This window comes from Triticum urartu, chromosome 3A (assembly GCF_056163025.1).
Source record: "Triticum urartu cultivar PI428250 chromosome 3A, HENAU_Tu73, whole genome shotgun sequence".
Classification (NCBI taxonomy): Eukaryota; Viridiplantae; Streptophyta; class Magnoliopsida; order Poales; family Poaceae; genus Triticum; species Triticum urartu.
Window position 1 is genome coordinate 650763496 of NC_141875.1, and position 10968 is coordinate 650774463.

General features: G+C 50.7%; 2 protein-coding genes across 2 annotated transcripts; one reads left to right on the forward strand and one right to left on the reverse strand.

Moving 5' to 3' along the window:
* The first annotated feature begins 5 nt into the window (after positions 1–5).
* On the forward strand, positions 6–2890 carry LOC125531286 (uncharacterized). Its single transcript, XM_048695699.2, has 2 exons — positions 6–1407; positions 2663–2890. Exons 1-2 carry the CDS (start codon positions 182–184, stop codon positions 2673–2675), a joined length of 1239 nt encoding a protein of 412 aa, XP_048551656.2. The 5' UTR covers positions 6–181; the 3' UTR covers positions 2676–2890.
* Positions 2891–4625: 1735 nt separating this feature from the next.
* On the reverse strand, positions 4626–6325 carry LOC125531285 (uncharacterized protein At4g15970). Its single transcript, XM_048695698.2, has 3 exons — positions 5910–6325; positions 5454–5828; positions 4626–5283 (listed from the first exon to the last, which is right to left on the reverse strand). The coding sequence occupies exons 1-3, from the start codon at positions 6117–6119 to the stop codon at positions 4792–4794; spliced, it is 1077 nt and encodes a 358-aa protein (XP_048551655.2). The 5' UTR covers positions 6120–6325; the 3' UTR covers positions 4626–4791.
* Positions 6326–10968: the final 4643 nt, after the last annotated feature.

Genomic DNA, 10968 nt, shown 5'->3' on the forward strand with positions numbered 1-10968 from the left:
TGGCTAGAGGTGCTACCGGAGATTGCTTGTATTCCGGACGTTGTGAACTTTGAATAAAATCCCTAGTTTACCTTAAAAAAAAAGAAAAAAAGGGGCATCGTCTCTTCACTCCATCGACTCGCCTCGATCCCCAATTCCCCGTTCTGCCCAAACCCTGAATCCACGGAAACAAACGAACAGAATGGAAGGAGAGACGCGGCCGCCGCCGGAGCTGGACGGAATGGAGGGTGAGGCGCAGCCGCCGGCGGCGGCGTGTGTCTCCAAGGTGCTCGACGACGAGAACCTCCTGACGGAGATCATCGTCCGCGTCGGCTGCCCCACCAGCCTCGTCCGCGCCGCCGGAGTCTGCAGGCTCTGGCTCAGCTACGCCTCCGACCGCGCCTTCCTCCGCCGTTTCCGCGAACTCCACCCGCCCAGACTCCTCGGCTTCTACCTCGCGCAAAGGGAGTATCCGGACGCCGCCGCACGCTTCTTCCCGATGCTGCCTCAGCCTCCGGGGCTCGATGCCGTCGTCCGCCGCGCAAGCTTCAGCCTGGACACCTACGAGGGCGCAGACATGATGGAATGCTGGAACGGCAGCGTCCTCACCTGCTTGCACGTACAGAACTTCAATCACCGCCGATCCGAAATTATATTTGCGGTGCACAGCCCGCTATGTTCAGAGAGAGGTATACCCACCATCCCAGCATTACACCACAAATTCGGGGAAGGCAAATTATGCACTTTTATTCAGCTCTTTTCCAAAGAAGAAGGCGACGGCGTGTCCTACTTTTATATCAGGGTGGAGTGCGACAGGCTTCAAACATATTCTACGGTGCATGTATATGTGTTGCAAAATGGTGATGATGTCTGGCGCACCCATCTTACCTTGGCCTCAGGAGACATCCTACTATATCCACGATCCAGTCCCAAAGGGGTGCTCGTTCACAACAAAATCTATGTGCCGTGCGACCCAAATGAAATTGTTGTCCTGGATTTGACAACCTCGATCTTATTGACAATTCAGCTCCCACAAGGGGTGGGTTTTGGCTTAGCAGGCAACACCATGCTGTCACGGGCTGATGATTCTTCTGGTGTATATCTCATCCATGCCAAAGAGTTTCAACTTCACATATGGCTCCTCAAGGGAGACAGCTGGTTGTTGGTGGACACCATTTGTTTGCGTGAAATGTGTGCTAATTTGCTTGAGGATGAGCCTATTGCTGATATCCGGATAAACCATGTGGGGGACTATAATGAGTTTGTATTCTTGGAGATGGGTCGATGTGCACTCTATTTGGATATCAAGTGCAGGACACTGCGTAAAGTGTATGAGATGACATCAGAGGAGCAACATTTGGGTGATATCTATCCTTTTATGATGAGCTGGCCTCCCATATTCCCTGCACTCGTGGATAGTCCTACAAGGTGTGCCTTTTTCCCCTTTTGGTGATCTGTATTGCGTCCTCGTAGAGGTTACAGAGTTTTGCAATGTGCATCGTGCATCTCACTGTTTCGTATAGTTGTGGGGTGGTTTTACATATGTGATTGATTCCTTAGGCCTTTTTAAGAATACTAATTAAGCGACATTAGTGAATTTTGCTCAATATTAGTTGCAAAATTGCACATGATAGTGTCGATGGTTGTTGTTGTTTGTACATATATTGAAGTATTAGACTGTAGCGGACCCCTCTGTGACTCTGTGGAATACTCCCTCTGTCCGGAAATACTTGTCATCAAAATGAATAAAAGGGATGTATCTAGATGTAGTTCTAGATACATCCCTTTTATTCATTTTGATGACAAGTATTTCCGGACGGAGAGAGTACTTGCTTCTGTTTGTGCTGGCAGCAGAAGTCATGCTTCCTGAACCTGGTCTTCCCTTTATAGTCTCATAATAAAAATTCGTAGTGGTGCTGAAAACTGTCCTATTTGCTGCTTTCGCATGGATCTCTCGTTCTGTTCTATACTTGTATCACAGTTATCTGAACTAGCAGTGCAAAATTGCAAACTGGACCTACAAAAACATGAGACAGCATGTATAAGAGGATTAAGAGCTGAAGTATGCCTAGCCTTGTCAATCTGTTATCATGCTGACCACTATGTTTTCTTGCACATAAATAGTCAGAAACCCATAAATTCTGGAATTTCCTATTTCTTAAATCCATTGTGTAATTTTCTACAGACTACTTCTCAACTGTGAACCTCAAGCTACTTATGAGATTGCTAATACTTGTTTCCCCCCAGAATGTTGCCTAGTGGATCGTATGTTCTTTTTCTCAAACACGAGTGCTGGATTTTACGCCGGTGCTCTTGACCTTATTCATGATTTGTGATTCAGATATATTGCAGTGAAAATCTTCCTTTTGGTACTCCCAAGCTAAAAGTGGCTAGTTTATGTTTGTGTGGCATTTCTCTTTCTATATCGGAGTTTTGGTTTTGTTGGAATACAAACTATAAAATGGAAATATGTTTGACTGGGATACGAAGGCATTTAACCTATGCTGCTGTAAATTTTGGAAATAAAAACTATATTGCTTGACCAAATCCATCCCTTTGATTTCTGAGTGCACTTGACATTTGACTATCGATGGTGTTATTGTGATGCTTAAAGTGGCAAATTGAATGAAACATGATGCTTAATTACCTCCATCTGGATTCTCCTATGTCTTCTCTGAAACAGAAATGTCACGTGAAGGAGACTAGGAAGCTTTTGGATGGTTTGCTTGTGTCAAGAGCGCTATAAACGAAGAGCACGGGGCTGCATTTCCTCAGTAGCAGTTCTAACCGTGTTCATCTTATAAGTAGTGGTGGATTAATTAGGATGCTATGTAACTGTATCAGGCACTCTTGTCCTGTGACATCAGTAGTGTTACTCTGTTAGCGACCAATTGATTTCTCTGTTTCGTCTTGTTGCCCTGTGTGGTTCCGGTGCTTGCTCGCTTCAGCTTGCTCCTTGTGGCATCTGGGGGTTGGTTCCACAGCTTTGCTACTTGTGGCATCTGGGGTTGGTTCCACAGCTTGCTAGTTGTGGCATTTGGAGAAGCGTCTTACTGTATCAATATTACAGAATCGGTTTCAGTTAGGGATGTGTAGCTATCTGACGTAACAGTAAAAGAAAGCTTCGTTGAAGGCACGATCTACTCTTCTTCTACTTCCCCCGTTCCTAAATATAAGTCTTTTTGAGATTTCAATAAGAATATTTTCGTTGAGAACTCCCTTCGAACCGCTCAAATTTGAGAGGCGGTCGACACGACTCCTAACTTTTTGAACAGCTAAGAGCAACTCTAGCCTATCCCCTAAGAAATAGAGAAAATGGCCGAGTAAAGTTTAGTGGAGCCCTTCGACCAATCAAATTTGAGAGGCGGTCAACGCGACTCGTAACTTTTTGAGCAGCTAATAGCAACTCTAGCCTAACCCCTAAAAAATAGAGAAAATGGCCGAGCAACTCTAGCCTATCCCCTAAAAAATAGAGAAAATGGCCGAGTAAAGTTTAGTGGAGTAAAAATACTCCAGTAAGTTTTGACCAGACCTAGCCGACCCCCTAAATATAAATGGAGTAAACTTACGTTTGGGTCATACATTTTGTCGAACACATGCTATGCACCGCTGCAATGATGGTGGCCACGCCGGCAACGTTGGTGTGCACTTCAGACACGCTAGCAATGCTGGTGAGCGCTTCTCGCGGCCTTACTGGAGCGGGGCCTCCGTCCGCACCATGCATGGTGGGGCGCTAGGGGCGACCTTGTGGCCTGTGCTGCTCTAGCGAGGCGCGGGCGAGGAAGGATGCGAGGTTCGAGGTGTCAGCATCCATGGTCAGGGCGCGCTTTGGTTGGTGTGGGTGACGTCGCTGGTTCTGTTGGCTTCTTGGTTGCGGCTTCATGGGTCGCTTCGCATCCTACCGCAGCTGCAAAACTCCTGCAGCGGTGGCAAAGGGGTGGGACGCTACAGAGGTGGTGGCCCAGGGGCGGAGCTGGTGGTGGGATGCGGCGGCAGATTTGGGGTCGGAGGGGGCGAGGAAAGCCACTAGATTTTACTCGGTCAGCTAAAGGCCGAGTATATTTACTCTACGGATAGGCTGAGTAAAAAAAAATTTACTCCCCTAACCACTTGAGGAGATTGGCCAGGTGACTGTTAGAGGAGTAAAATCAAAATTTTACTCTTTTATTATACTCCCTCCGTACTTGAAAAAGTGTACTTTCAACTTTGTTGGAATGTCAAAATATCTCAAAGATTGACCAAGTATGTGCAAAACTATATTAATTTTGTGAAACCTAATAGGTATATGATGAAAATATATTTAATCATGAATCTAATGCTACTAATTCGATGAAAAAAATGTTAGTGCATTATTGTATAAAATACGGTCAACTATAAATTTCTTTGACTTACCAACAAAATTAAAAGTACACTCTTTGAAAAACGAAGGGAGTAGTCTTTAGGGGATCGGCTAGAGTTGCTCTCAACCGGCCGAGAGTTCGACTAGGTCTGATTAGGGTTGGGCTTGAGATGCTCTAACTGCTGGACAGCAACAAAATTACAGTTTAACACCGTAAAATCCACCGGAGCATAGCAATACGTATTCTTCTTCCCTAAGAAAAGCATAATTTTTGTGTACTCTTTTCGAGAAATATAGCATGTGTGCGTGTAGTAACTAGTTAATTTCTGAAATATGAACAGAATGGCGAAACACAGCAACGACAGGCCGGAAGCTCGCTCGCAATCTTCCATGCACCATCGGTCTCTCTCAATGAGCATTCCCGCATCGATCGGTCCCCGTCGTCGATCTCAATCAATCAACAAATCGATCAATCAATGTATGCACTTGCCTCCCTCGAACCTCCACCCGATCTTGCCGGCCTGGCGCTCCCACTCCGGGCGCGACACGTAGCGCCTCCAGTCCTCGACGACGCGCCGGAGGTCGTGCAGCTTGTTCTCCAGGCCGATGCAGCAGGTCATGTGCACGGTGGCGATCCGGTTCAGGTCGCGCCCGAGCTGGCAGAAGCCGCTGACGTGCTTGCTGTCGACGAACCTGATCCGGACGCCGATGGGCGGCGCCGCCAGCTCCCGCTTGATCTCGTTGAAGACGAACTGGTCGTGGTTCTCCGGGAAGCGCGCCCTGGCGGCGTGCCAGTAAGCCATGGCGCGCGCGTTGCGGGCCGTGGCCTTGAAGTAGATGAAGCCCGTGTTGGGGTAGTTGCCCAGGTCGTCCGGGTCGCCGAAGTAGAAGTCGCTCGACGTCGTGATGTCCGCCGCCGCCGTGATGTGCACCCGCGGGTCCCGGAACCACGCCACGTCCACGTCCTGCACCCACGCACCCCGCACCTCGTCAACGCCTCGATCGGTAGAGAGATGCCGGCACGATTATTATTTCTAACGGAGATCGAGAGAGCACGTCGATCGATCTCCAGAGAAAAGAAAACGATGGAAAAAAACTAAACTAAAGTAATGGCAATGGCGACGAGACGACGTGCCGTGAAGAGGAGGTTGTAGCCGAGGAGGAGGACGCGGTGCTGGAGCCGGAGCTTGCTCCAGACGAGGTCGAGGTAGTCCTTGGTCATGTAGCTCTTGGCGCCGGAGAGGTCGAGGCCGTGGACGTCCGGGAGCAGCAGGTGGCAGTGCGGGTGCACGGCGCGGCACCGGCGGAGCGCGCCCTCGTCCATGGCCACCACCACGATGTGCTTCACCAGGTGCGAGATGTTGAGCCCCACGCGGAAGCTCTCGAGGAAGGAGTCCAGCAGCGACCCCTCCGCCGCCCACGCCTCGTTCACCGACGTCATGATCACCGTCCGGTCCTCCATCGCCGCCCGCCGCAGCATCCGCGCGAACGCGTCGTCGCCGCCGCCCGTCTGCGCCAAGGAAACCGTTAAGCAGATTAGAATCAGATAGCAACGGCCGAAGAGCTAGCAAATACGAGTAGATCGTAGTACCGCATTGGTAGGAGAAGAAGCCTTCGTCGCCGGCGCGGAAGTCGGCCGAGCCACCGCGTGGCTTCCCTGAGGGGTGAACTCCGTCGTCGCCGTGGGCCACGCGGGGCCTGCGGTGGCGGTGTAGAAGAAGATGAGCAGCGCAGTCGCTGAGGCCGCCCCTGAGAGGAAGATGGCCACCGGCGAGGGCTGGGTGCTCTTGGAGATCGCCATGCCGGAGCAGCAGCTGGATCAACTCCGAGGCATGCAGGGGAAAGGAAGGAGCAAAGAGCTCGGAGGCGGCTTCCTATAACTCTACCAGCAGCAAGCCCGGGTTTCCTCGGACGCTGATAGGCCGTGCCAGTTCGTGCCTTCTCCACTCTCACTGTACTGCTACCATTTCTTGGCCCATTATTTATTGGACTAGTATCATTCTATGCATGTTATGCATCACGGGTGGCTCGTTGACGGGGTGATTAACTAACGCGCCATCGACTAATCAAACGCGAGGTCGTAGCCAGGTCCGATGCCATCCACATGGCTGCCCGCAATCAAACCGACAGATGAAACCAGCAGGGCGCGCGCATGGTCATGGCCAGGTCTCAGAACTCTCGCAGCCGAGCTTAATTACGAACGCGACGGATGACTGGGGTGGGCCGGTCCTATTGCTTGGACGAGTTCGCCATGCCTCCATCGCTGCCACAGTGCACACGGCCGGAGGAGGAGGAGGAGGAGAAGCTTCCGCAAGCAAAGCAGCAGCCGGTCGACAGACACTGGCGCCAATTGAATGCCGAGACCTCGACGTGCACGGTGCAACGCATGGTTGTGGGCCGGGGAGGCATTCGCGGGAACAAATAATCATGGCGAACTCCGGCCGTCCGTCACCAGCGCCTACCTACTAGTGTCAGCGTCACCAGTATCGCTGCCCGTACTGGCATGCTGCTGGCTTCTGCCAGAGCGACGCGTGCACGTCTTGGCCGGCGTATCGTGTGCACGGCGCACCGACGACGGCCGCCTCCATATGCAGCGGCACAGCGGCACATCTGATCCGCACATGGCGCGGTTCTTTGGCATGCTGGCGACACCGTACCAGTGGACGGTGGTGTTAGAACGAGGCGGGCGGGCACTTCTGTGACTGTGATAGTACTTGCTGTTAGGTGGTTAAACTGACTTTGCTCTGACCTCTGCGAATAGGACTGAACTCCGCCGAACTTCTCATCTTTTTTCCGTTGCGCGTCCGTCGTTGGACTGAAGAAGAAAGCTGCGGCTCGACCGAGAGACAGCTTGCCTGACGGGTGCTTGTGAACCAATTCATCGCTTCCATACAAGCCCCGGTAGCCCCGAGTCGTGGCGTTTTCCCCTTCTGCGATTAGTCGCCAGTCGCGACGGAATCATGATGGCCTCCCACCGGAAAACTGCACTGTTCCTGCTGTCTAAGTTTCGAGGGGAAAAAACTGCTTCTACTGTGCAAGTCACCTAAGGCACCTTCAACGTCAACCCTTAAACCATCTACAATTGTTCGGACCATGGAAGCCATCCAATTTAATCCTATATTAGTCGGCAGCACGATTTGGACGTGTTTTCTCTCACAAACCGGAGACAAAAGTGGAGAAGGTTTGCGGGAGTCCAAACCAATTCCAAGCCCGCTCCCATGCCCGCTTCCAAGTCCAGACCGATCCATCACAAAAAAAAGACCGACCCCAAGCCCACTTCCGACCGTCATGACCCTCCGGAAAACTGCACGTCATCTATGTGTTTGGCTCAAGGGAGATGCTAGGGTGGTTATGGGTATCCCTATCCAGCTGGTTAGAGCATTTCCAACAGGCGCGCAACGCTCGGCGCCTAAAAAACAGTTTGCAGCGCCTGAATTGCCTATTTTTGCGCGCCGCGGTGCGCTGACTTCAGCAGCTGAGGCAGTCCTGGATTAAGGGGTCCTCGGGCGTCCGGCCTGTGTGACATGGGCCGGACTATTGGGCCATGAAGATAAAAGATAAAAGACTTCCTCCCGTGTTCGGATGGGACTCTCCTATGCGTGGGAGCCAAGCTAGGCGTCCGGATGTATTATTTTATTTCTCTGTAACCGACTTTGTATAACCCTAGGCCCCTCTGTGTCTATATAAACCGGAGGGTTTAGTCCGTAGAGAGCAATCACAATCATACAGGCTAGACTTCTAGGGTTTAGCCACAACGATCTCGTGGTAAATCATAATCCTCATACTCATCAATATCAATCAAGCAGGACGTAGGGTATTACCTCCATCAAGAGGGCTCGAACCTAAGTAAAATATCACGTCCCTGCCTCCTGTTACCATCGACCTTAGATGCACAGTTCGGGACCCCCTACCCGAGATCCGCCGGTTTTGACACCGGCATTGGTGCTTTCATTGAGAGTTCCACTGTGACGTCGAAGTTAGGGTTGATGGCTCGCCTCGTTATCAGAGACAATATCAACTCTGGAGGAGCTCTGGCCTAAGGCCAAACCCTAAAAATCTTTTTTGTGTAATTCCAAATGTGAAGCAAGTCTCCATATCCTATTGGTGAAACTGAATACTTGAAATCCAACAGAACCCTTGTTTCCGGGCAGCTTTACCATGACCGCCTGTTCGGCCGTTAAGCCGACGATGACTTGTCGGGTCATCGAAAATCGCCTCCGTGTTGACTCTGAATACTCCAGACAGATGGATTCGGTCGAGTGCTTGTCTTTAAATGAACTCCTGGATCGCATTGCCGCCATGGGGGTCGCTACTGACTATGATCGGATTGGGCTTAAACCCGATCAAAGAGAAATCAAATCTCCGCCGATCACCCATCAGATAGCGGTCATAGAAGAGCAAAACAATAATTCTTCCCCTATGCTGAAGACGAACTATGTTTGGATTTCTGAGCTTGAGGAGCTGGATACCTGTCTGCGGAACGACACTCCAAGCCCTCAGAATCCGGAATCGGGCGTGGGGCCCGGAAAATCATTGGACATCCCGGAACCCGAACTAATAAGCTCGGAAGCTTCTCAAACTCCGGACTTCAAATTGGGTCAGGGTTCGGATTTAAAGCCACCCACCCACCACATGCAATATTCAACAAGAAATTCCGGTCATCCGGATATATGCAACCTCACGTGCATACGACAGCGGTCTCAGGAAACAGTCCATCACTTTTGGACCAGGTTCCTCCTTGTCAAAGACAAGATTAAAGATTGTCGCGATGAGGACACGATTTCAGTATTCTGCAATAATTGCACGGACGAAGGAATCCTCAACGCCATCAACCACCGTTGCGTATTACACTTCGCGGACTTGGCAACTATAGTACAGAAGTACTGCACAATGGAAAGCGCCTGGAAAACTCGGACAGCTCGCTGGGAGCCACGGTCTCCACCCAATCCCATGCACCCTCACGGGGCACCCGAACCCATAGTAAAGAAAATTAAACCCATTACGGGACGCGGAACCGTTCTGGAGGGCTGGCTCGATAGGCCATGCAAAATACACACGACACTGGATGCCGTACCAACCCACGGCCTTAGAGCATGTTGGATACTTTGGCAAGTGTCCAAGAGCGGCGAGGATATCCTCACCAAAAACACCACGGAGAAACTCCCCCGGGAACACGACGACCACATAGTATTGACAGTCTTCGAGACTTTCGCTTCAAACAATCGGCGCAAGAGGGCACTCCGTGACCTCGCTGAAGTCTGCCAAGTCGCAACAATAAATCCTTGGAACGACACGGCCACAACTTTCAACCCCAGTGACGAACCAAAAATCCGGTCAGTCCGGGCACCGGCCGCCTTGGTCCTCAACTCAATTGTGGATGGCTTTCGGCTCACTAAAGTGCTCATGGACGGCGGCAGCGGAATAAACCTCATCTAGGAGGACACACTGAATAAAATGGAAATAGACAGGAGCCGCATCGAGCATAGTAATACGACCTTCCGAGGGATCATTCACAGCCGAGAGGCACGATGTGTGGGGAAAATTACACTCGACGTGGTATTCGGCACGTCGGAGAACTATCGGTCCGAAGAGATAACCTTCCAAGTGGCCCCTTTCAACAGTGGATATCACGCCCTGTTGGGGCGAGATGCATTCACACGCTTTCAAGCTATACCTCATTATGGGTATATGAAGCTCAAGATGCCCGGGCTAAACGGTATTATCACTCTTGCTAGTGATCCGGACATAGCCCTCCGCGCCGAAAACAAAACAACATCCCTGGCCCTCGAGGCACTGTCCGAGGCCCTCGCGGCCGAAGAGTTAACCGCACTACGCTCTACGGTGGATAGGGATGACATAATACTTAATAAGCGTCCCAAATCCACCTCCTTCAAACCATCAGACCAAATAGTCAAATTTCAAGTCCACCCGATGGACCCCAAGAAGACAGCTTCCATCGGGGCACAACTGGACCCAACGGTTGACGCCGCACTACGAATCTTGGCGCCTGTGCGTCGGTTTCAAATCCTGGCGCCTGTGCATTCAAAGACCTCAATAAGGCTTTCCCTAAGGATCCCTTCCCCCTCCCCCGCATCAATCAGTTTATTGATGCTACTGCAGGACACGACTCACTGTGTTTCCTCGACGCATACTCCGGATACCATCAAATCAAAATGAAGGAGTCCGATCAAGCCGCAACGGCATTCATTACCCCATACGGGCCTTTCTGCTTCAACACTATGACTTTTGGGCTCAAAAACGCCGGTGCCACCTACCAACGCATGATACAAACATGCCTGGAGAAGCAAATCAGCAAGACAGTTGAAGCATATGTAGATGACGTCGTCATAAAGACTAGGCACGTCGAGTCATTAATAGACAATCTGCGTCTCACATTCGACAGTCTCCGAACTTATGACATCAAGCTCAATCCACAAAAGTGTGTTTTCGGCGTTCCCGCTGGAAAACTGTTGGGCTTCATCATTTTCAATAGAGGAATTGAGGCAAATCCAGCCAAAATCCGAGCTTTGTCACAATTGACTACACCAACAGACCTTAAACAGGTCCAAAAGCTAGCCGGATGCGTAGCAGCATTAAGCCGCTTTATCTACAGACTAGGAGAAAAGGTATTGCCACTTTATCACCTTCTC